This window comes from Myxocyprinus asiaticus, chromosome 41 (assembly GCF_019703515.2).
Source record: "Myxocyprinus asiaticus isolate MX2 ecotype Aquarium Trade chromosome 41, UBuf_Myxa_2, whole genome shotgun sequence".
NCBI lineage: Eukaryota > Metazoa > Chordata > Actinopteri > Cypriniformes > Catostomidae > Myxocyprinus > Myxocyprinus asiaticus.
This window is the reverse complement of record NC_059384.1, coordinates 19,360,940-19,387,644: the sequence shown is the minus strand read 5'-3', so window position 1 is coordinate 19,387,644 and position 26,705 is coordinate 19,360,940. Positions and strand designations below refer to the sequence as shown.

The following is a 26,705-nucleotide window of genomic DNA, read 5'->3' as shown; positions in this document are numbered from 1 at the left end:
ATGGCGGGCGACGAGTCTGGAACAACGTTGGGTCAGCCTCATCTTTCTAAACAAGACCTCAGTACACTAGTAAGTCTTCATATTTTGTTAATTATTCGAATGTAATGTGTTCTGTAGGTCCTGGCTTTATCGCCAGTTCGAGTTGAGTAATTTTATGGTCTGACGATGGTAGGCAGGCTTGTTTCACACCGGTGAAAGCTCACCACACGATTAATTCGGGGATGGAAAAGGACCCCGTGTAGAAAATATGTGAAAATGTTGTGAAAACAACCGCCTTTTGCCATAGCACCAGTTTAATATAGTTCTAGCAGTGGAATAATTGTGTACCGATCCTTACATACAGGGAATGTGAATGGAAGGTGATTGCAAAAAGAGATATAGATCTGTCCGTTTCTTTTCATCGTACAAGCTAGTTGATTCTTCTCTTAAGTCCCTTGTTTCGAGTTTAATTCGACAGTAGACCATACTTTTGCCTTTGATTATTTGTAGTTAATAAGTACAGCACATCTGTTTGTCTTGCTTCACAGGATGTGAACAAATTGTCTCCGCTCTCCCCAGAGATCATCAGCAGACAAGCCACAATAAACATAGGTGAGAGTTCTTTGAATTGTTTTCTGTTAGATGAACTTGTTACAGCATTTGCATGCATAGTCTTTATACACAACACAACTGTCAAAAATGTTTTCATAAGAGCAGATCCACAACTTCTTGTGTTGTCTGTAGGAACTATTGGTCATGTTGCACATGGGAAATCCACAGTGGTGAAAGCAATCTCTGGAGTTCACACTGTCAGATTCAAAAATGAGCTGGAGAGAAACATTACAATCAAGTTGGGTTATGCTAATGCAAAGGTAGGTAAAACATTTTTACCTAGGTAATAATTGCAAGCTACACTATGAAAAAAGCTAGAAATAGCTATTGTTTGATTCAATTTAAGCTCGCTAAAGCAAAATACATCACTTTTTTTTAAACTTTCCCATATTGGACTGTTTTCTCAAAGAGGAGTTAATACAAATCATTGTTCAGAACAAGATGGCAGATTCTTGCTGCTAATTAGGGCTGCAACAACGATTATTTTGATAATCGATTAATTAACGATTATTCAGCGATTATTGCAAAGATGAATCATTAGCTCTTAACCGATTATTCAACTTGTGCCCCGACTTAAAAGGATGTATTAAACGTGCTTACTAACAATAACGAGGACAAAATCATATTTTAAAAATTCCTCTAAATGACATTCACTGAATTAAAGGGGAAAAAACCCAACTTTTTATAAAGTTTAATTCAGTAAAGAAATTCACTGCAAAAAATCCTGTTATCATCAAGTGTTTTTGTGTTGTTTTCCATTTAAAATGGTCTAAAAATCCTTAAAACAAGATATTTTCTTGAAGCAACATATAAGATATTTAGACTTGATTTAAGAGAATGTATCTTAAGTGTATTTTTTAACTTGTTTATACTTCTGTGAGTGCAGTAAAGACAAAATATTCTTATTCAAGATCTATTCTCTTAAATATATACATATATTTAAAAGTATTTGTGTTTTTAATATTATATTGAACATTCTCAGATAAAGTTTTCTTCTGCAGTATAGCTATGTTGTTTTAAAGGAATTTTAGATATTTATATTGGAAAATAAGCCAAAACAAATCAAAAACGTATTTTGTTGCAGTGTATAATGGGGCGTAGACTACCTCTCTCACCTTTCTGTTCACTTCAGTCCATCTTTAACTCACAAAAAAACAAACTCTCTCTCTTAATAATAAAGCTGTGTATTGCCAGTTTTCTTCACAGTGACACATATATTATGATTCAATAAGTCGCAAGCCATCATGTTATAATCTAGCTGTCCCCGTGACAGAGTGTGCATCAGCCGGGTGCAATTTCAATCTCTCCCCCTTAGATTGGGACATATAATTCCCTCATTCTTTGTGATCTACATCACCTGAAGCTGTTTGGAAAGTTTAGAGTGCATCTGGACTGTGAGCTGTGTAATTCTTCTAGAGGTAAATTCATGACTTAAGTCTTTGAAGCATAAAAGCATGTTGAAATGCTCTAATAAAAAAAAATAAGTGCATTGTATTATCAGTGCTTGCATTTAAATGCGTTGAATTTACAGTGCTTTCATTTAAATGTTGCATTTACAGAGCTTGCATTTTGGGAGGCTGAAATTTACCATGGTTGTATTTTTAAGCATTGAATATTTCATTTGGAAACATTTCACAACTAATTTAATTATTAAAAAATTAAACAAAAAATATTCACCTTCCAAAGTTCAGGTAAAATTCAGCCCGTTCTATTTCACTTAACAAAATTCGCTTCCTCAAATTCAGTGGTTCAAATTCGGTTGGAAATTCAACCTTCCATATCCGGGAAATGCAGCAGAGTACCAATGCGCAATCTCAACCTGGTGCTATTTGTTCTCACCAGTAGGTGGTGCAATGCAATCGAGTATTGACTGCTGAAGACCAAAGCTACAGGTAGAGAGAACAGCTGTGTATGTTTTGATAGTTTGTTTTTCAAAATTGTTCATGGGTAGAAAATAGATATATATTTGATTTGCACATGTGGATGGGCATGAAATGCACCTTTCAACTGAGTGGTCAACCGGCGTCGTCATCAGTTTCTCAATGCCGTGCAACAGAATAATTATCCAACTACATATTATCTCTCTCTCATTAAGCAACTGTCTAAGGAATGCCTGTGACACAAACCGTTCTAGTCAGGGAAGGGTCTAAAGACAGGGCTTCGTGCCAACATTCTTCTTCGTAGGCATGGGTTCTGCAACCTACATGTGCCAGAGAACTATTAGTTGTCTGTTTTAGAAATAGCCTATTGATGTCCCTCTCATCTGCATGCAAAATTGTTTAGCCTATTTAGATGCACAGCCTGTTTTATTTAGCTGTCAGCTATCAAAATCTTTATCAAAAGGTGTGGCGAAGCTACGCACAGAGCGAGCCACTGGACCGTGCTGAGTGGATGCATTTACGTTGTAGTGAAGCACAGAGCAGTATGTGGAATGCATTGGCTTTTAAAAATGTTTATAAAAAGATTGCAGATACATTGTCCAGGATATTACATAACTCAGATGTTTGAAGAGCTGATTGCTGTGTAGGTAGGCTTTACGTATTATATAGTAGGGTGACCAGTCCCAAATTGGAAACTATTTTGTCTCATTTCACTTATTTGTCCATGGCTTGGTTTCCCTAGGCACTAAGTAGAACGTTAGTATCACTAAAGTAGTACTTAATCTCTATGGCGCGTTTCCCAAAAAGCATCAGAGTAGTAAAGTAAAAACGTTGTAAATTAACAAGGACTTTGAACCACTTTAAAGTCATAAGTGCAACTTAAATGTATCTTTCTCACATTTTCGCACTTTATCAGAGAATAAGGAATGTTTAATAACTTGTATTGATATATTTGGATCATTGGAAAGCCATAGCCAGAAACAAGGCTTTGGGTGTGCCAAGGGAAAACTGTTCAAGAACTGAAGCAAAATTAAGTGAAGCACAGAGAAAAACACAATATTTAACACCCTCTAATATCCCTCCCCAATCACCAACCCCACCCTAACCCCCAACGAACACCTCTGTGGTCACATAAAATAATACACATTTTATTTTTAAATATATAATAAACATACATAATTAAACTAGACTTTTCTCTCCCCATCTTTTCCCCAAGAGTCCCCCAAAACTGCTAAATAATTACCCCATTTTCTGACAAACAAGTCCCCAAACCCCAGCCTTCTACTTGTCACCTCCTCAAAAGCTGCCACTCTCCCCATCTCAGCACACCACTATGGAAATGATGACGCTCCGTCCGACTTCCACCCCCTTAAAATAATTTGTCTGCCAATCATAATATTGGTCAGAATCCAATTTTTTTTACATGTTTGTCCCCCAAATTTATGACCGTCCCATCGCCCAAAATACAAAGTCTGGGGCAAAGTAAAATTTGAGTGTCCAAAACGTCACACAAACAACTCTGAACCTTCAACCAAAAATCTTGTCTTAACACACCCCCCAAAAGACATGGGTTGTGTCTCCAACTTCTGATTAGCATCGCCAGCAGGTGGGTGTGTCTTTAAGACCAAGCCTATACAATCTGAAGGGGGTCCAATAAAATCTATGTAAAATCTTGAATTGCATAAGGTGAACCCTTGCATCTCTAGATGCAAATTTGACATTTTTTTGAATCCTAGCCCACACTCCCTCCTCCAATACCAAATTTAAATATTTCTCCCATAATCTCTTGATAGAAGTTAAAGCTCCATCCCCAGACACTGAATTAGTAGGGAGTAATACACTGATGCCTCATGACCTTTTCCAAAATCAGTAATCACCTCTCCCAGAGTATCTGCCGCTTTAGGGGGGTGTATGCTACTCCCAAAAACAATACAGAGCAGGTGGCGCAGCTATAAATACCTATAAAACTGAGATCTGGGAATCCCAAAATGTTGAAACAAATTCTCAGAAGTTCTCAACACCGAGTGCAAATGCGAGATAACTGGGTGTAACCTCTCCGATTAGTTTGATAGGCTTTGTAATGGCAAAATAGGGGCAAGAACTTCCTGTTCAATATAAAACCAGGGAGGGGCTCTTTCAGGTGGAAGCGACCAATGGGCCAGATATCTGAGACTGAATGCATAGTATATATAAAAAAAAAAAAAGAAACTGGGGAGGCCTAGCCCACCTTTGTCAATCGGCCTATGTAACTTATTGAAATGTATTCTGGGATGCTTACCATTCCAAATGAAGGACTTCGCTATGCTATCAAATTGCTTGAAATAAGAAATGGGGACATCTACAGGGAGAGATTGTAGCAGGTAGTTGAATTTTGGAATACAATTCATTTTAATAACATTAACCTTCCCAATCATAGATAAATGTAATGAAGCCCATCTGCCCACATCACTCAAACCTTTTTATTAAGGGGTCAAAATTAACTCTGACTAAATCACACAAATTTGCTGGGAATAGAATACCCAAATACTAAATGCCCTGTTTGGGCCACTGGAAGGCGTCAGGCTGGAAAGCCGTTACTGGGCAGTACGCTGTCAGTGCCAAAGCTTCGGATTTAGACCAATTGACTCTGTATCATGAGAACTTAGAAAAGGAATTAATAATTGTATGGAGGCAAGGCATAGATCTAATGGAGTCAGAGATGAATAATAAAATATCATCTGCATAAAGCAAAAGTTTATGCGCCATATGTCCCGCCACCACCCCTGGAAAATCATCTTCCCTTCTTATCGCGGCTGCTAATGGTTCCAGGGCAAGACAGAACAATAATGGGGAAAGAGGGCAACCCTGCCGGGTGCCCCATTCAGAGTAAAGTAATCTGAAATTAATCCATTTGTTTGTACTGCTGCTACCGGGTGTCTATAAAGTAACTTAATCCATCCAATAAAAGTATTCCCGAACATTCACGTATATTTCCAAAATCTTAAAAAGATAATCCCATTCTATCATATCAAACGCATTTTCGGCATCAAGTGAGATGGCCACGACCGGAGTCAGATCAATCGCCACTGACCACAGAATGTTGATGAAACGCCTAATGTTATCAGAAGAGCTGCGGCCCCAAATAAACCCCACCTGATCTATATGTATAAGAGATGTCATAACTTAATCGGTTAGCCAGAATTTTTGACAATATTTTTACATCTAGCTTGATCAGGGAAATTGGATGGTAACTCTTACACTCGCTTGGATCTTTGTCCTTTTGAAGAATCAGACTGATCCGGGCTTGTGTCAAAGTTGGCGGAAGCTTTCCATTCTTTAATGATTCCGTATAAACTTCTAACAAAAGTGGAGCCAATTTTGTAGCATAAGATCTAAAAAATTCAGCGACAAAACCATCTGGCCTCAGAGCCTTACCTGTAGGCAAGGCCTTAATTACCTTGCCATGCTCTTCCAAGGTTATCTCGGAATCAAGATAATTTTTTCCACAAAGTTCCTAATATCTTCATCAGTAGACGAAGACATGGAACTATAAAGATCAAGATAAAATTCTTTAAAGGCATTATTAATATCAATGGCCAAGGTAAATATTTCCCCACCAGCAGATTTCATTGAGGGAATGGTAGAAAAAGACTCTCTCTGCTTTATATATCTAGCCAAAAGCTTCCCTGCTTTGTCCCCCGACTCAAAGTATGACTGTCTTCCCCTGAATAGCCAAAACTCCACCTTCCTTGACAAAATAGTATTATATCTGTATTTCAGTCGGGTCAATTCTCTGAGGCCATCAGATGATATTCGGCGCTTCAGCTTTGCCTCTGTACTTTTAATATTCCTTTCCAACTCTACGAGTTCTCCAGCTTTGGATTTTTTGGTGAATGATGCTTACTGTATGATCCAGCCCCTAAGAACTGCCTCCCAAGCCACGCCCACAGAGGATACTGAGGACCAGTTGGTCTCCATATAAACATTAATTTCAGCTTTTAACATTTGTTCAAATTCATGATTTTGCAAAAGGGATACATTAAAGCGCCAACTATATGATTTCTTTTTCACCGTATGTAAACTCACCAGGGCATGATCTGAGATTAAGATGTTTCCAATTGAGCAATCAACAACAGATGAAATGAGGGACTTAGATATATATTAAAAAAATCTATTCTAGAATAAATCTTGTTTAAATAAAAATGTATAGTCCCTACCAGATGGGTTCAAAAGTCTCCAAATATCTGTAAGACCAAGTTTTTTTACACATCCTGAGAAGTGTCAATGTTTCTCTAGGGGGCTTGCACACTTTTGCTTCACTATACTGAGTCCATCAAAAGTCTCCTCCCAATATTATATCATGAGGGGTGCCAGCGGCTTGCAACATCCCTTCAAGATCTATAAAAAAAAGCCCTGGTCATCAGTGTTAGGTGTGTAGATATTAGCCAAAATCAAACTTTGCTCCTGAATTTCCGCTAAAACAATAATGACTTCCTAATTTATCTTTAATCTCTTTGAGACATTTGAATTGTAGATGCTTACTTATCAATGTAATGACTCCTCTGCTCTTACTTGAGCCAGCACTAAAGAAAACGTGCGCATTAACCCCACGCATGACAGCGCCAAGTGGCGTCCATCCCTCTAAACTCAAACAGTCCATGTACGCCTACGAGAGTCCCCATGACAACTTTGCCATCGGATTGCTCAAGTCTGGTGTTTCTATGCAGATTTTGTGAGACAGAATTACACAGCATAGTCTATAAAACAAACTCCAGCCAATAAGCGGAATAAACACCAAAAAAAAACGTGTAGATTCATCCACATAACTGTCCCTAAGGTGTGTTCCTCCACAGAACAAGCTCCAGCCGCTAGCGGAACCAGCACACAAAAAAAATACGTTCAGTTTCCTCAGACAGTCAAATGAATGTTCAGTAAGCCGGCCCATTCGGCCGATTAATGAGTGCAACAAAAGACCCAATAACTCCAATGTCCTGAAAGAGATGTTCCACAAAACAAACTCCACACCACGAGGCATAAGCACCAAAAATGTGCATATTTATCCACCAGCTGTCCCGAAGAACTGATATTACACAAAACAAACTCCAGCCACTAGGCGGAACCAGCACAAAAAGAAACAAAGAAGGTGTCCAGCTTCCTCGGGCAGTCGAATGTATGTTCAGTGAGTCAGGTGCACTAAGCAGCAACATGAAAATCACAATGGCTTACTCCAATGTTTTTATGAAGGAGAATGCTTGCTGTGGGTATGTAAATTCTCTGTGGCCATCCTTGGCATTTATTCTCAGTTTGACCGGAAACATCAGAGCAAACGCTATCTTCCGTTGATGTAAGAGTTTCTTACATTCCTTGAATCGATCACGTTTCTCTCTTGTCGAATTCGCAAAATCTGGGAACAAGAAAATGCTGTGGTTCTTCCAAGAAAGCTTTCCTTTACTCCTTGCTTCGCAAAACACGAGATCTTTATTGGATGATCTCAGAAATTTGGCCAGAATTGTTCGGGGCCTGTCTCCCTCAGCCAATCTCCGAACCGGGCCCCTGTGAGCTCGCTCGATTTCTAGCTTATGGCCTGATATGTTGAGCAGACTTGGAAAAAGCCCGTCTAGGAATTTCACCATATCTCTGCCTTCCTCATGCTCATGAATTCCAACAATTCAGATGTTGTTTCGTCGATTACGATTCTCCATATCCTCCAGTTTTTCCCCAAACATGCTGCAAGTCTGTCTTGGTCACTTGCAGATTAGCAGCTAATTCTCTCTCCAATTACTCCAGATAATCTGTTTCTCGACGTCCAACAATATTGTAACCAATTCAGAGCATTTTGTCTCTATGGAAGTGATCGATCGACGTATTACAGCCAGATCCACTAAGTCTGTGACGACCTTCGCCAGCATTGTGGACATGCTCGCCAGTTGATACTGAATTTCTCCCGCCGCACCGTCCAAATTGAGTCCCTGGTCTGCGGCCCTGTCTGAGGTATCAGCTTGAGCACGTAAGTGTCTTTTAATATCTACAGAGCCTGAGGATTTTGAATTCTTTGACATATTGTCTTCATAAAACAGTTAAGAATCAGGGTGTATCGAATCTCACCGGTTTATGACATAAAAAGTATTAAAAACTAGCAAAGTGCGCAGAGCTCGCCGTTCACACATCCAACCCTCTCATGGCGTCAAGCGACTCCAAGTGAAATATTTTTGTAACTTTAACAACAATTTCCATTCACAAATGTATCTTTTTTTAGCACTAAATTTATTTTCTATTTAGCCCCGCATTACATTATAATTTATTAGCTTAAAGTAATGACACTTATCAATGGAGTTGGTAGGCCTGTTAATATATCCAAATATTAGACTTAATATTTAGTCATAAAATGTGATTAAATTATTTTAGAATGTTACATAATTATTTTCCAAAATCCAGAAGACAAATGCACAGGTAAATGAAGGGACAATTTGCACTAATTGACAAAGTACTACACCAGGTTTTACATTCTCTGACTCAAAAACTTTATGAAATAGAAAAAGTATAATACCGTGTGCATTCAGTTTCCAGCAAAAGAAAAACTTTTGGCAACATTAGAGATCCTTATTATGATTCACATACATGCATTTCTATCATTAATCTCTATAAAGCTGAGCATCAATTTGAAACCCCATCTTACCAAAGTCAAAATTTATTTAAATAAATGCTATGATCGTTATTAACTTTTGGCGTCTCGACAAGGTTACATATAATGTCCATGCTTGTCAGTATTTCTGCATTATTGTCATGTTGCGAAGATAAACTACTGGACATACTGGCCAAGGTTTCAGTGTTGGACCGGACAGCTCCCGTAATGAAGCATTAAACGAGCAATCTAAGTGCTGTTTTGGGAAACAGGTGTTCTCTATGTAAAATAACGAGCGGCGTTAATGAAGATGATCATAAAAGTTTTTGTTGTTGTTGTAAAAAAATACACATGAATTTATTCCCACTTATCCTATGTAAGGTCGCAAAGGTACTGGAGCCTGTTCCGGGAACGTTTTTTTTTTTTTTTTTTCATCTAACATTAGAAAAGCTGAAAACTGAGCTTTGACTTTTACGAATGAAGATAGGCAGATATGACTCTGCTAGAAAATACTGTTAGCCTAGATAAGATTATTTGAATGTTTATTACATTTATGTCTGTCAATTATTACATTTCTGATTTTAAAAATCCTTGACTGTGTAGAAGTCCTTGTTTGTTTGTTTTTTTTTTGTTTTTTTTAATTATTTACTTCAGCACCGGACATTAATATGCAGATATTGATGTAATTCAGGAAACGCAAGTAAATAAACAAGGCTCAGTTTTTACCATGGTACAATGTTAAAAAAAAATATATGTTCCAGTAAATCATATTAATGGAATAATTGCATCTTACATATAAGACACGTAATTTCTTTTGGAGGCACCCCGAATGTTTTTTTTATTTTTATTTTTATTAATTTGGCATGACACAAAGTGGTAGCTCATTAAAATAATCACTTTAACAATCTGTTTAAAGCAGTGCTCTTAATTGTTTGTTTTATTTTGTTGTTGTTTTTTTTGCAAGCTTTGGCAAATCTAATCAAGTCAAATAGTTTGACTAGTTCTTCCACAGAGGTGCTCATTGTTGTAGCCTGGTAACTTCTAAACAGTATTTTGTTATCTAATAAAGTGATTCTATCTAATAAAGTGATAAAAACGTGTGCACTCATAAGAGCTGCCAGCCAATCAGAATGGATTTTCTTGCATCTCTTGCAATTTACATCATGCTTGCTGTGAATGGTCTGTGGTAATTTCAGTGACTAACCCCTTGCATTGACCAAATTAAATTAACTTTCAAACTTTCTTGACTTAATTGTTTAGTGTTTTAAAAGTACAGAAACTAAAACATAAAGAGTGCAAAATAATCAATCCCATATCCATACCATACCACATTTTGAAATAATAATGACATACTTATATTACTATCAATATTCATGTTCAGATAAATTCTAGCCATTTCTGAAACTCCAACACAATAGAGAACATGCATTTTCCTATTTCGTGCTTTGTAGTAAACAATACAAGAATAAATACAACCATTTTAATTAATATTTTTATTAACATTCATTATAAATTATATTCATTATAATGTTATTTTATTAACTATACATTATCTGTCAACTAATAGTCTATTAGAAGAACACATGGCATGGCGTTTCTACCAGAAACATGTTGAATTCAGGGTTACTGTGTCTTTAAGCTTGTTCTCTTCAAGTCACGCATCTAGATAAAGGACTCGCATGACTTGTTGAGCAAACAGAATAATATTTTGCATTTTATTTGATCACCTCTCAATTTCTCCTTGGTTTTGTGTACAGCTCATTAAATTATGGATTGCATCTCTTGAGTGCAGCTGCGTGAAACGGCGCAGAGGGAACATTACCTCCACCCAGAAGACGTGTCCGAGATTTTGCAATAGCAAAGTAGACATCAGACGTGTTTTACAAGTTTTTTTGTTGCAACGCTGTCAATATGCTACATGTGTGGATTGTCCGAGATAGAAACAAAGCTTATCAATCATGTGAATGGGTTCAAATTTCAAATCGCAAGTTGTTGTTTTTTTCTCCCCAATTTGAAATGCCCGATTTCCAGTGCGCTCTTAAGTCCTTGTGGTGGCGTAGTGACTCGCCTCAATCCGGGTGGCGGAGGATGAATCTCAGTTGCCTGCGTTTCTGAGACCGTCAGTCCATGCATCTTATCACATGGCTTGTTGAGCACATTACCGCGGAGATTAAGCGCGTGTGGAGGCCCACGCTACTCTCCGCGGCATCCATGCACAACTCGCCACACGCCACACCGAGAGCAGAACCACACATTATAGCGACCACGAGGAGGTTTCCCCATGTGACTCTACCCTCCCTAGCAACCGGGCCAATTTGATTGCTTAGGAAACCTGGCTGGAGTCACTCAGCACGCCCTGGTTTCCAACTTGCGACTCCAGGGGTGGTAGTCAGCGTCAATACTCGCTGAGCTACCCAGGCCCCTCGCAAGTTTTTAATTGCAGATGTGAGCGCACTGCGCAGCTCTGGGCCTCGTTTCCCAAAAGCATCGTAAGCCTAGTTCGTAGAATACATCTTACGATTCATCATAATTTACCTCCTGTTTCCCAAAGCCATCATAACTTAAGTAGTACTTGAAAATGCTCGCAGATTTATGAGTGCTCTGGAGTAATCCTACATAGCTAAGAACATCTTAATAGCCCCGTCTGCCGGCAGGTCATCTCCGTCTACCTGGAGCAGGGGAAGGGACAAGGGGAGGAAAAAAAAAAAAAGATGGCACCTACACGCCGTAACGGCGATCGTGCCAAATTAACAAAACATTTAAAAAGAGAGGGAAAAGGCCAACACGGAGCGGCAGTGGGAGAGAGAGAAAAAAAAATTAATAATATACTTTCCGGTTCTCCGATACGCCGTAGTCCGGTCCTCGGCAACTCCTCCACGCTCTAGTGGACAACAGCCGCGCCTCCCCGGGTGGATCGGAGGCAGTCCTCCGGCCCCTGGCGGATGGAACACCCCGCCGCTTTTTTGGTGGACGGTAGGGGTCTCCCCCACCCCTGGCAGCGGTAACCGCTCCAGGCGGTTGGTTGGGAGCCCCTCCTCCCCTCGCGGTCGGCGGCCGGGCTCCTCTGTCCTCCGGCGGATGGCCGCGGCTGCTCCTTTGGGGTGGATGGTAGCGGCGAGAACTCTACTAGGGCGCATCCCTCCTCCTTCCCGGGTTTCGGCACCAGTGTAACAAGGTGAATGGAAAGGAGGTGGCGAGAACCGGCTTAACGATATAAATAATGATTTAATGAATAAACTCAACCAAAAGCACAAACACACACAGGTGTCGGACAGCTGTCCATAACTGTCACACTGCCGTCTCCAGTCGGCCTTTATCCCTCTCGGGCTTATCAGCCCAATTAGGGGCCGGGTGTGTGTAATCACGACCCGGCCCCACCCTCGCCCTGCCACAGAAGGCTAATATAATGTTATACTGTATTACGTGTCTTATAAATTTAGACCTATCACGTTGCATGCGCAGACTGCGGAGACTGCCTATTTATTTCATAGTGATTTCTTTTTAACACTTTCATCCTCTGAAGTAGTTTACAATGGCTTTCCAATTATCAAAATATATTAATACAATTTATTAAATGTCCCATTGTCTTTGATAAACTGTGAAAGATTCCAGAAAGATATGTTTAAGTTGCACTTAATGGGCTTAAGAGTGGTTCAAGAGCATTAATGTTTGACTTGGATAACGATGCTTTTGGGAAACACGCCTTTGAGATTTAGTACTACTTAAGTGCTACTAACGTTCTTCTTAGTGCTTCGGGAAACCCAGCCAAGGTTAATAATAATAATAATGCATAATATAGATATATAAATGGATGAATAGATCAAATAAAATCAGAGAGAGCATAAAAATGTCAATGACTTTTCTCATCGTCTCCTCTTCCTTTCTGACACCCGAGGGCGCTCTTGCCCGCACCACGTGTTGTGCAGCACCACATTTCTGTCACCGTTATCGCCTCTAGGAGCAAAGAGCAGACCTCTTGATTGGTGAATGTCCCTAAAGCGCAGGTTCCACATGTCTCCTTGTTTGGCGCGCCGCAATAACAAGGTGAGTTATAATCATTTAATGTCATTGGCAGGACTATAAAGCCTCCACTGTTCATTGATCCAGGAAGCTTTCATCTTGACCCACAGAGCAATTTGAGAAAACAAAACATTACAAATGCACACCTGATGAGCGTAGCATTTATTGTGTAAAATACATACACAGTCATTCTGCACAAAACTATTGCTAAACAAAATGTAATTGTTAATTAGGATGTATATATCTTTAAACATTTCCAGGGAGGTAAATTAAAAATGTTTATAAAGTTATGCACAAATATAATGATGTTACTATGACGAGCAGCACTGGTCCACCCAGTTACATCAGCCAGAATATACTAATAGTTTGCAAATAAAAATAAACTGCATTTTGTTGAATGCAAAATAGCTCACATGATAATAATCATATTCCTGTTAGAAAATGTAATGAGACAATTGTTTTTATTTCAAATAAGAAAATTGATATGGTTTTGGTGAATTCAAATGGGTCATGTCGTGCTTTTCACTGAATCAGTTTGTTCTGCTCAGCAGATAATTTATCACGTTTTGTCTCTATCGAAGTAGGCTACTTAACATCCAACACACAAACAACAGCCACATATGAGCAGTAATAGGCTGACCGCATCCTCTTTTACCTGAGCCTGTCCTTTTTTTCGGACTTCTAGCCGATTGTCTGGCATAATCAATGTTGCTGTCTACACAGGAATCGTCACTCCTTGTCTACACCGGGTGTGCAATGCGCCGTGAGAGGTGAAAATATTTTATCTTTTTCTGAGCCGCTGCAGCAGTCATTGAAAGGCTTATTATTCACAGCCAATCATACAACAATTTACTGAGCTCATATCAGTTTGCTGAAAACATTTACAAAAAGATACATGCAATTAAAATTCCAGAACTATATGATCCTTCGAAAATCTCAGAGATATTATTTGAAAGCCATGGCTTGGGAGCATATGAGTAGATTTGCCAGGTTAAAATAAACTCCAAAATCAAACCTAATTTTAAAATGAACTGATTTCAATGGGTGACAAGTCGTCAATACTAATCATAAACCATACCCAAAAATATTTCACTTAATTCTAATGAAATTATAAACAACAAATAAATATAAATGCTGCGCAAAATTTGCATCAGGTTTACTCGAAGGCGAATCAAAGACGGAAAAATCAACAATAAACACAAGTGCCGTTTTTATTTTATAATTTGTTTATCATATAACAACTGATTATGATTCAACTGACTTCTATTATTTGACTGACTATCTGCAGATTTTATTTAACTACTATATGAAGTGCAACAGTTAAAGAAACAGTGAGCCCAGTTTAAAATCTGTGGTCAGCTGCATCTTAAAGAGTGTTGACAGGGCACTTCTCCTTGAGGTGAGGTAAAACAGATCCAAAACGACTTTGGATAACGAAATTTGTTTAATTACATTGGTTTTATTGGTTTTAGTAAATACAAATGTGTGTATGTGACTTGGTGCAACAGAGTTCTTGTTCATTGTAAATATGACAACGGCTGCCCCTGAACCCACGACCCACAAAATGCATGTGCAATGTTTATATCTTAATTTCTCTACGTTGTTTTGCACTATTTTCTTTGCATGCCATTTCTTTCTAAGCTGCCATTGCTATTAAGCACTTAAAATTGAAACGGAGAGCGCTCCCAGCCAATTGCATTGATCATGAGAATCAAAGGCTGCGTGCTTTTCCGATAACTATGGGTTTTAGCTCTTGAGAGCGTTCTCTACATGCAAAGTTGCAAATGTTCTTTCCTTTTTCTCGTGCGTTTCCCAAACCTGCACTTAACAGGAATGTGCGACGCACTTTTAAGTGCTTAAGAGTTGCTGTCCATTGTGAAGTGCTGAAATCTGACTGTATAGTGTCGCTCATTCATAGATTTGTGCATAACTTTATAAGTACTTGTAATTTAGCTCGCTGAGAATGTTCAAAGTTATTTTCTGTAATAATTTTTGTGTTGGAGACTACGATCTACAGTTTTTACACAATTACTGCTTTGTTCATCAAATGTGCGTTTGCAATGTTTCATTTATCATCTGTTGGTCGACCATCGGGGTGCAATCTTCTAGGGTCTGTGAAGACTATATCAAAATTATAAAGAGGTTAAACTGTTGGCAGGCCTAATTCATGTGCACAATAGGGCAGTGGAAGCACTAACATAGGGTAAATGTACAAACATTAACTGATTAATCGGAGATCTGCGCGTTGCGCCCAAACTGATCATCAATACATAATAGTGTGCGTATGACTGCGCCCTTCGGTGTCAGAGAGGAAAATAAGAGTTTGTAAAGAGAAGGAATGTGGGAAGATGCACCAAGATAGACAATTTCCCCGTAGATACAGTGTAACATTGACATCACTCCTTCTGATTTTAATACTATATCGTGCGGCCACTTTGTACCAACTCGTGCACAAAGGTAGACCTATTGTTTATTGATTTAGGCCTAATTAATTTTTCATTAATTTATTATTAATATTAGAATATATTATTTTATTTTGTTTTCTTGTCTCCATTTCTTTTCAAATTGAAAAACAAACCATCAAAACATACATGGCTGTTCTCTCTACCTGTAGCTTTGGTCTTCAGCAGTCAATACCCGATTGCATTGCACCACCTACTGGTGAGAACGAATAGAATATTTTGGAAGCAAACTTTGGAAGGTGAATATTTATTGTTGAATTTGTAATAATGAAATTAGTTGTGAAATGTTTCCAAATGAAATATAAAATTCTTAAAAATACAACAATTTCAGCCTCCCAAAATGCAAGCACTGTAAATGCAAGCACTGATAATACAATACATTTATTTTTTCGATTAGAGCAATTCAACATGCTTATATGCTTCAAAGACTTAAGTCATGAATTTACTTCCATAAATTCTTCCTCTCCCAAGTCCGGCACGAACTGCAGTGCTGCTCTCGCACGTCATCAATAATGTGATCTCATGTTACGTTAAATGAGATCAAATGACTATTCGACAACGGAAATTTGTCAATTTTTTGTCGACATTGTTCGTTTCAGCTTTACATTATATATTTTTTGTGTTATTTTCTGTGTACGGTGACACACATTTGATCCTTTTTTAGGTGTATATATTGGATGATCCAAGCTGTCCACGGCCAGAATGCTACAGGTCATGTGGCAGTAGCACACCTGATGAGTTCCCCACAGACATTCCTGGCACCAAAGGCAACTTCAAATTAGTCCGGTATGTTGTCATGTTTTTATATATATTTAAAAAATGTATATATATTTTAGATGCATAAAGAGCTGATTTGTACATTGACAGTGAATAAGTGAAAAGTCTTTGATGTTTTGTGATTTCGTGAAACATCAATCCGTCCTAAGTGTGCACGGACAGCAAGGAAGCACCACCCCTCACCTGTCAATCAACCTCTGCACTAAAACAAGCTTTTAAACCAGGGGTCGACAACCTTTTTGACATGTAGTGCCATTTTTTTATTTTCCAGGTCAATGGCTGTGCTGTGAAAAACTATATGTAAACTAAGTTTTTCACACCTGCATTCCAATCTAAATCTTGATGTAGTTCTTCCTCATGATCATGCAGCATGTTTTCATCAGTTGAATGGGAGACTAAACACTGTTAAATTGTGACGAGACTCGCTCTGCGCCTGTAAGCCATTCGCGCATCACAAGCCGATCAACTATTTAGCCCTTTTGGTGAATCGCACCTTCAAAATCCTAAAACTTTATTTCCAGGTTTAATTAATATTTTGATTAGACTCTGATTTTTGAACCCCACGATGTGGATTTATGTTTTCTCTTTTAATCGTTTAAGGTAATTTTGAGTGTGACCAGGTTTAAGGAGGGTGTACCTGTATGCTGTGTTGGAATTCTCAAGGATTAATAATGATGTTTTCCTTATTACATCACGTGCTGTTCTAAAAGCAAAAAGAAACAAATGAAACGCGGAATGTAGGCTGTCATCCGTGCAGCCTGACGGAATCAAAGCGCAATTAACCGAAAGTGAAGTGACACTCCTCCTCTGTGTCTCTGCCACGTGTATGAATCTGCAGTGACCAAAAACATTTTACATTTACACGAATGTTCAGTTAAAAAGAAACCGTAGTGCTTTGCATTCACTATCAAAATCCTCGCTTATGTTTTCACGGGAGTTTGGCGCAGACGGCGCACACATCAGAGCGCCTCGGAGGTGGTTCATTTTCATGGGCTCTTCAGGAGCTGCTCTGGATCAGTGAGATGGTCGGAGTTCATTTGGAGTGCTCACACAATGCAATAACACCAGAAAATGAGACACAGGAATGCAACGTTCATGGCATTTCTGTAATCGCTTAACTTGGGCAGTTACATTTGTAAGATTTGTAATTTGAAGTGCACAATATTTGCAGTTATCTCATAATCGCTGTTAGAAATAATTTCTGCTGGTCAGTGTGTTATTTGTATTATTGTAGGTAATTTTGAATTTAGTTTTGATATTCATATAGTGGAATTATATTTATCAAGAGTTGTTTCCCCAGATATCCTGATTATTATTTCTTTATTAGACATGTCTCATTTGTGGATTGCCCGGGTCATGACATCTTGATGGCCACTATGTTAAACGGTGCTGCCGTAATGGACGCTGCACTACTCCTAATCGGTGAGTATCTAGCTCACAGCTAAAAGCAGTGGTAACTTTTGTCTTGCAAAAAATTACCATGCCCTTTTTTTTTTTTTTCTATTATGTACAAATGTCTAATCTTATTTACTTCTACAGCCGGTAATGAATCATGTCCTCAGCCACAGACGTCAGAGCATTTGGCTGCCATTGAGATCATGAAGCTGAAGCACATACTGATCCTGCAGAATAAAATCGACTTGGTGAAAGAGAGTCAGGCCAAAGAGCAGTATGAGCAGATCCTGGCTTTTGTTCAGGGTAAGTGTTTTTAGCATGATGCTCATCTGAAAAGTGATTTTAAGATCCTGTTTTGAGGATTGAGAATCAGGATGGGGCACCATCTTAGGCTAAAAACAGGATCATTGCAGTTTGAAACTGGTTGAGACAACTCATAAATTAAAGAGTTGCTAGCTCACCCAGTTGCTCATTCCTTATTGTCCCCTTTTAGATAATCTCAGGTTCCTCTAAAAGGACTTTCTTTGCAGTTAGTATACTGTATGTTGCTTAAAGCTAGACAGCATTTAAGCTTGCTATAGCAAAATCCAGCTTCCTTTTTTAGAAAAAAATTTTTTTTTATAATTATATATATATATATGTATATATATAATTTTATTTATTTATTTTTGTATGGTGCTTTTGAAGATTTTAAAGTGATGGTTCACCCAAAAAATCACAAAAATTCCCTCATCATTTACTCATTCTCATGCCATCCCAGATGTGTATAACTTACTTTCTTCTGCAGAACACAAACGGAGATTTTAAGAAGAATATCTCGGCTCTGTAGGTCCATACAATGCAAGTGAATGGTGACCAAAAGTTTTAAGCTCCAAAAAGCACAAAGGCAGCATAAAAGTAATCCAGTAGTTTAATTCATGTCTTCTGAAGTGATTCAATCAGTTTTGGGTATGAACAGACTAAAATGTAACTCAGTTTTCATTATAAATCTTGACATCAGCAGTCTCCTTGGTGATCGTGATTTCAAGTGCGATAATCTAGCGCTCTGCGCATACATCAAGCACTAGGAAGTGTAATCGAGCTTGAAATTATGATCATGCCTAGAGACTGCAATGGCAAGATGTACAGTGAAAAAGGAGTTATATTTTGGTTTGTTCTAACCCAAGCCAATAAGTTTGCTTCAAAAGACTGGTTAAACCACTGGAGTTTAAAGATTACTTTTATGCTTCCTTTATGTGCTTTTTGGAGCTTCAAAGTTTTGGTCACAATTCACTCACATTGTGTGGACCTACAGAGGTGAGAGTGAGTAAATGAGAGAATTTTAATTTTGGGGTGAACTGTTACTTTTATGTATGTTTCTGGTAGTTGTAACTGAACAGATTGTCTGACAAAAGGTGCATCCCAAACCGCACACTTCTGCACTATTCTACATCATTTTGAAGTGCAAGTATTGCGAGTAGTATGTTAACACTGAAAATGTGCTAAAATGAAGTGTACTTTAAGTGCCCAGATAATGCACTTCTTAAACCATCAAAACGAAGTGTGGAATGTTGGACACTTCATGCGCTCGCTGCTTGTCATACATAGTGGAAAGGGCAGAGATACCTGGTTGCAATGCTGGTCTGACAAAACAATTGTAAATAATGGAGCAAGTAGCAAAACATCACTGAAGACAACATGTTACAATTGTAAGTTGAATGCTTTACCATCATCCCACGCTGTGAATATGTACATTTATTTTAGATACAAGTGAACTGAGGTTGGCTAATGCTTTAATGCTAGCGGCGCCAACAACACATCGCATGTGTTTCTTCTGTCAGCTGTTTAATGGCAAATACTTCATGTAGTAAAAAACTATTAAGTGTTACATTTGGGACTATACTACACTTTAATCATTCATACACTACATGGCGGAATGCATAGTGTATAGTGCGTCATTTGGGACACAGCTAAAGATTTTGTTGCTGGCTGACTTTGACTTTATTTGCGTTTAGTATACTTTGTTGCTTTGGGAAAAATAATCTGCTAATTTTGTCTCCAAGCATTTTATTTAAAGGGAGAGTTCACCCAAAGTGAAAAAAAAAATTTGGGGGTGAACTGTGCATAAGAGTTCCAGCATATTTATAAAATCCTTGCCGTTGTAATAAGCATGTGTTCCCAGGTTTTAGTTTCACTTTTACTAATTTCTTTCTTACAGGCACAGTAGCAGAAGGAGCTCCAATAATCCCAATCTCAGCCCAGCTAAAGTACAACATTGAGGTTGTGTGCGAGTACATTGTAAATAAGATCCCTGTGCCTATCCGCGACTTCACCTCTGAACCTAGACTTATTGGTAAGATAACTTTTTTTTTTTTAAATACTATTTACCGGTAATAGAATAATTAAAATTAATTTGCTAGTTGAAATGGGTGATTGCTGATGGGTTTTTTTTTTCTTTTTTTTTCATAGTAATCCGGTCATTTGATGTCAATAAACCTGGCTGTGAAGTGGATGATCTGAAAGGTGGTGTAGCTGGAGGAAGTATTCTCAAAGGAGTACTGAAGGTAAAATAATCCTTTTGTTATTTTTATGATCCAAATTTAACTGATGCAAAGCTTTTTCAATGTCTCAATATTCCTGATCCACTTGCTTTGTAAAACAAATGTCTGCTTTACTGTTGCTATTCTTGTTCCTCTTGTCATGCTGTTCTCCTGTGTTCATTTTGGTTTAAGGTGGGACAGGAGATTGAGGTCAGACCAGGTATTGTTTCCAAGGACCACGAAGGGAAACTAATGTGCAAACCTATCTTCTCCAAAATAGTCTCGTTGTTTGCCGAACACAATGACCTCCAGTATGCTGCACCTGGTGGCCTTATTGGTATGCAGACTTTTACATTACTGACATTTACATTTTGTATGCAACTGTATGTGACATTGGTGTAACTGTAGTGCACCAATCTAATGTTATGTTATACATTTTCCGTGGCAGGTGTTGGCACCAAGATTGACCCTACACTGTGCAGAGCGGATCGTATGGTGGGACAGGTCCTCGGTGCTGTGGAGGCTCTTCCTGAGATCTTCACAGAGCTTGAGATCTCCTACTTCCTATTAAGAAGGCTGCTTGGTGTGCGCACTGAGGGCGACAAGAAAGCAGCCAAGGTGATACATTTGCTACGAATTCATTAAAACATAATATTATCTAGTCTAATTGTGGGTTTTAATTTTTTTGCAAACTAATTTCGGCCATTTCTCTCATAGAATTTTTTTTATTTGATTTCTTTTATTTGTAACCCACCATCAGTTAAAACCACATGCTGATCATCAATGTATCACAGACATACCTCATGCCTTCTTAGTGGCTTAATAATTATCTTAATATCTTAATGATCAAAATAATGATCATTGAAATACTGTCATCATTTTTAAATACTGTACTAGCACAACATTAACACTAATATTTAAGCATTTCTATTTTTTATTTTTTTTATCCCCTTTTCTCCCAATTTGTAATGCCCAATTCCCACTACTTAGTAGGTCCTCATGGTGGTGCGGTTACTCACCTCAATCTGGGTGGTGGAGGACAAGTCTCAATTGCCTCTGCTTCTGAGACCGTCAGTCTGCGCATCTTATCACATAGCTCGCTGTGCATGACACCGCGGAGACTCCCAGCATGTGGAGGCTCATGCTACTCTCCGCGATCCACGCACAACTTACCACGCGCCCCATTGAGCGCGAGAACCACTAATCGCGACCACGAGGAGGTTACCCCATGTGACTCTACCCTCCCTAGCAATCGGGCCAATTTGGTTGCTTAGGAGACCTGGCTGGAGTCACTCAGCACGCCCTGGATTCGAACTTACGACTCCAGGGGTGGTAGTCAGCGCCAATACTCGCTGAGCTACCCAGGCCCACGTATTTAAGCATTTCTTAAGTGTGCCCATTTTTTTATGTGATTTACAGTCTTTAATTTTTGTGATTTGGACTATAGGTTCAGAAGTTGTCGAGGAATGAGGTGCTTATGGTAAACATTGGCTCACTGTCAACGGGAGGCCGTGTAAGCGCAGTGAAAGCTGATTTGGCTAAGATTGTGCTCACCAACCCTGTCTGTACAGAAGTGGGGGAGAAGATCGCCTTGAGTCGCAGAGTGGAAAAACATTGGCGGTTAGCAAATTCTAATTTGGTGACCAGTGTTTGGGACCCTGTTATACTTGAAGTCAACATGAAACATTTGCAACCAATTTTACGTTTGTAACTTATCTACCAGGAGTTGACTGTAAAAAAAAAAAAAGTAGGCATTCCATAGCAGATTGCACCAACGCAGCTACAGTTGAAGTCAGAAGTTTACATACACCTTAGCCAAATACATTTAAACTCAGTTTTTTCACAATTCCTGACATTTAATTGTAGAAAGCATTCCCTGTCTTGGGTAATTTAGGATCACTACTTTCTTAAAATAAAGTGAAATGTCAGAATAATAGTAGAGAGAATTATTTATTTCAACTTTTATTTCTTTCATCACATTCCCAGTGGGTCAGAAGTTTACATTCACTTTGTTAGTATTTGGTAGCATTGCCTTCAAATTGTTAAACTTGGGTCAAATGTTTTGGGTAGCCTTCCACAAGCTTCTCACAATAAGTTGCTGGAATTTTGGCCCATTCCTCCAGACAGAACTGGTGTAACTGAGTCAGGTTTGTAGGCCTCCTTGCTCGCACACACATTTTCAGTTCTGCCACCAAATCTTCTATTATATTGAGGTCAGGGCTTTGTGATGTCCACTCCAATACCTTGACTTTGTTGTCCTTATGCCATTTTGCCACAACTTTGGAGGTATGCTTGGGGTCATTGTCCATTTGGAAGACCCATTTGCGACCGAGCTTTAACTTCCTGGCTGATGTCTTGATGTTGCTTCAATATATGCACATGATTTTCCTTCCTCATGATGCCATCTATTTTGTGAAGTCCACCAGTCCCTCCTGCAGCAAAGCACCTCCTGCAGCAAAGCACCCCCACAACATGATGCTGCCACCCCCATGCTTCATGGTTGGGATGGTTTCTTTGGCTTGCAAGCCTCACCCTTATTCCTCCAAACAAAATGATGGTCATTATGGCCAAACAGTTCAATTTTTGTTTCATCAGACCAGAGGAAATTTCTCCAAAAAGATCTTTGTCCCATGTGCACTTGCAAACTGTAGTCTGGTTTTTTTTTTGTGTTTTTTTTATGGTGGTTTTGGAGCAGTGGCTTCTTCCTTGATGAGCAGCCTTTCAGGTTATGTCGATACAGGAATTGTTTTACTGTGGATATAGATACTTGTCTACCTGTTTCCTCCAGCATCTCGCAAGGTCCTTTGCTGTTGTTCTGGGATTGATTTGCACTTTTCACACAAAATTACGTTAATCACTAGGAGACAGAACGCATCTCCTTCCTGAGCGGTGTGATGGCTGCGTGGTCCCATGGTGATTATACTTGCATACAATTGTTTGTACAGATGAATGTGGTACCTTCAGGCATTTGGAAATTGTTCCCAAGAATGAACCAGACTTGTGGTGGTCCACATTTTTTTTTTTCTGAGGTCTTGGCAGATTTCTTTTGTTTTTCCCATGATGTTAAGCAAAGAGGCACTGAGTTTGAAGGTAGGCCTTAAAATACATCCACAGGTACACCTCCAATTGATGCCAATTAGCCTATCAGAAGCTAATTGCCTAAAGGCTTGACATCATTTTCTGGAAAGTTCCAAGATGCTTAAAGGCACAGTTAACTTAGTGTATGTAAACTTCTGACCCACTGGAATTGTGATATAGTCGATTAAAAGTGAAACAATCTGTCTGTAAACAATTGTTGGAAAAATTACTTGTGTCATGCACAAAGTAGATGTCCTAAACAACTTGCCAAAACTATAGTTTGCTAATATGAAATATGTGGAGTGGTTAAATTGTTTTAATGACTTCAACCTAAGTGTATTTAAACTTCTGACTTCAACTACCTGGGCGTGGTCTCTATATAACTGGTGATTGGAGGGGATGGGTTGAAAAATTAAGATGGCTTGATGTCAGCCCAAAAAAAAAAAAAAAAAAAGTTGTTTCAGAACTGAAGAAGCTATTATATTTTGATAAAATTGCAAAAAAAAAAAAAATAATTATATATATATATTTATTTATTTCTTATGCATAGGATTGGGAAGGTTACTTTTCAGATGTATTCCATTATAGATTACAGAATACATGCTGTAAAATGTAATTTGTAATGTATTCCGTTAGATTACTCAAGGTCAGTAACGTATTCTGAATACTTTGGATTACTACTTCAGTACTGGTAAAAACTCTGCCAGTACAGTAAGACAAAATACACATGTTAAAAATACATTCTCTGAAAAACCTAAATATCTTATGCAGTGTTGTTTCTAAAACAAGATTAATAAAATGTATCTTGTTTTAAGGATTTTTGGATATTTTTTACAAGAAAACAATAAAAAAAATTATCAAGAATATGATTTTTGCCCTAATATCAAAGATTATAATCCAATGTGAATTTTCTTGATAAAACAATATGATCATGCCTGGTAACATGCATGTAAAATGGCTAGAAATAGCATTTTAGCTCAGCATAAAGCTGACAATTTACACAAGGTTTATTTCTAATGTCTGCTCGTATGAATGTAACATCATGAGAAAGTGTTTTACCACTGTTCAAATGCACTTTGGATCGCATCATTTTATATGTATAAATGATTTCCATCCGAAAGGACTAAATATTAAATGAAACAAATGACAATAAAATGCAAAGTAATCTCTTCAGTAATCAAAATACTTTTTGAATGTAACTGTATTCTAATTACCAATGATTTAAATTGTAACTGTAGTGGAATACAGTTACTTATATTTTGTATTTTAAATACATAATCCCGTTACATGTATTCCATTACTTCCCAACCCTGATTATGCATTGATGAATCTTGCACAATAAGACAAGGAACATGCATTAGTAACACTTTACAGTAAGGTTCCATTCGACAACATTAGTTAATGCATTATTTATCATGAACTAACAATGAACAATATATTTTTTTACAGCATTTATTAATCTTTGTTAATGTTAGTTAATAAAAATAAATTTGCTCATTGTAAGTTCATGGTAGTTCATAGTGCATTAACTAATGTTAACTAATACAACTTTTGATTTTAAAAATGTAATGCTATTTGTTTAAACATTAACCAAGATTAATAAATGCAGTAAAAGTTTTGTTCATTTTTAGTTCATGTTAACAAATGATAACTAATGTTAACAAATGGGACCTTATTGTAAAGCGTTACCAATGCATTAAAAGTCGAAAGTTAATGTTGACTTCAAACTTTAACAGTTATCGATTTTCCATGTTTCGGTAATGTGGATTATTGAACAGTTATTGATCTTTTCCTTCTCTTCCTTAGTTTGATTGGCTGGGGACAAATCAGGAGAGGTGTGACCATCACACCCACAGTCGACGATGATTGAGGATTGACCACATTCTGTTAATGGCTCGTACTGTCGCTCCACCGGACATAATTATTATACCATTTTCACACACTTGTGCACAGGCCAGCACATTTCGTCCTCAGTGCAGAGTGAAGGGAAAAGTCCCTTTTTGAGTGGAACGCACTGGCCCTGTATTTTAAGATGTTCACTATCCTCTGTGGAAGGATTGGTGTCATTTATATATGAGAAATGCAATGAAAAAATAATTCTTTGGCTTGACAGCATTTATCAACATCTTTCAGTGATGACTAATAAAAACATTTTGGATCAAACAATTGCTTTGAGGGTTGTGCTATTTGCTTTTTTAAAATGACAAGCAAAGCGGATTGCGGATTACATGCACCAGTCGCAATATTTAATCTACAACATCAGATTCTCATGAACAAAAACTGAGTTAATTGGTTTCACAGGAAATCTTGATACAAAATTGGGCCAGTTTCTAAAACAGGCAAAGTAGTACCCTGGGTAAAAATGGCTTCAAAAATGCTATTTTATTTTTTTAATCCATGATTAATATACACTATATTGCCAAAAGTATTCGCTCATCTGTCTTTAGACGCATATGAACTTAAGTGACATCCCATTCTTAATCCATAGGGTTTAATATGACGTCGGCCCACCCTTTGCTGCTATAACAGCTTCAACTCTTCTGGGAAGGCTTTCCACAAGGTTTAGGAGTGTGTTTATGGGAATTTTTGACCATTCTTCCAGAAGCGCATTTGTGAAGTCAGACACTGATGTTGGATGAGAAGGCCTGGCTCGCAGTCTTCGCTCTAATTCATCCCAAAGGTGCTCTATCGGGTTGAGGTCAGGACTCTGTGCAGGCCAGTCAAGTTCTTCCACACCAAACTCACTCATCCATGTCTTTATGGACCTTGCTTTGTGCACTGGTGCGCAGTCATGTTGGAACAGGAAGGGGCCATCCCCAAACTGTTCCCACAAAGTTGGGAGCATGGAATTGTCCAAAATCTCTTGGTATGCTGAAGCATTCAGAGTTCCTTTCACTGGAACTAAGGGGCCAAGCCCAGCTCCTGAAAAACAACCCCACACCATAATCCCCCCTCCACCAAACTTCACAGTTGGCACAATGCAGTCAGACAAGTACCGTTCTCCTGGCAACCGCCAAACCCAGACTCGTCCATCAGATTGCCAGATGGAGAAGCGTGATTCGTCACTCCAGAGAACGCGTCTCCACTGTTCTAGAGTCCAGTGGCGGCGTGCTTTACACCACTGCATCCGACGCTTTGCATTGCACTTGGTGATGTATGGCTTGGATGCAGCTGCTCGGCCATGGAAACCCATTCCATGAAGCTCTCTACGCACTGTTCTTGAGCTAATCTGAAGGCCACATGAACTTTGGAGGTCTGTAGCGATTGACTCTGCAGAAAGTTGGCGACCTCTGCGCACTATGCGCCTCAGCATCCGCTGACCCCGCTCTGTCATTTTGAGTTGCTGTCATTCCCAATCGCTTCCACTTTGTTATAATACCAC

At 38.5% G+C, this 26,705-nt stretch overlaps 1 protein-coding gene across 1 annotated transcript; it reads left to right on the top strand.

Moving 5' to 3' along the window:
- On the top strand, positions 1–25,489 carry LOC127432108 (eukaryotic translation initiation factor 2 subunit 3-like). Its single transcript, XM_051682922.1, has 12 exons — positions 1–69; positions 528–591; positions 724–851; positions 16,219–16,340; positions 17,659–17,753; positions 17,871–18,029; positions 19,924–20,058; positions 20,175–20,269; positions 20,438–20,582; positions 20,694–20,863; positions 21,693–21,865; positions 25,130–25,489. The coding sequence occupies exons 1-12, from the start codon at positions 1–3 to the stop codon at positions 25,191–25,193; spliced, it is 1,419 nt and encodes a 472-aa protein (XP_051538882.1). The 3' UTR covers positions 25,194–25,489.
- The last annotated feature ends 1,216 nt before the right edge of the window (positions 25,490–26,705 follow it).

What these genes read in the sequence shown, in the direction of transcription:
- LOC127432108 (XM_051682922.1), top strand. Translation starts at nt 1, where the DNA reads ATGGCGGGCGACGAGTCTGGAACAACGTTGGGTCAGCCTCATCTTTCT. An exon ending in CGCTGCACTACTCCTAATCG is followed by an intron (nt 17,754 to 17,870) that starts GTGAGTATCTAG and finishes TTACTTCTACAG; the next exon opens with CCGGTAATGAATCATGTCCT. An exon ending in TTCTCAAAGGAGTACTGAAG is followed by an intron (nt 20,270 to 20,437) that starts GTAAAATAATCC and finishes TTTTGGTTTAAG; the next exon opens with GTGGGACAGGAGATTGAGGT.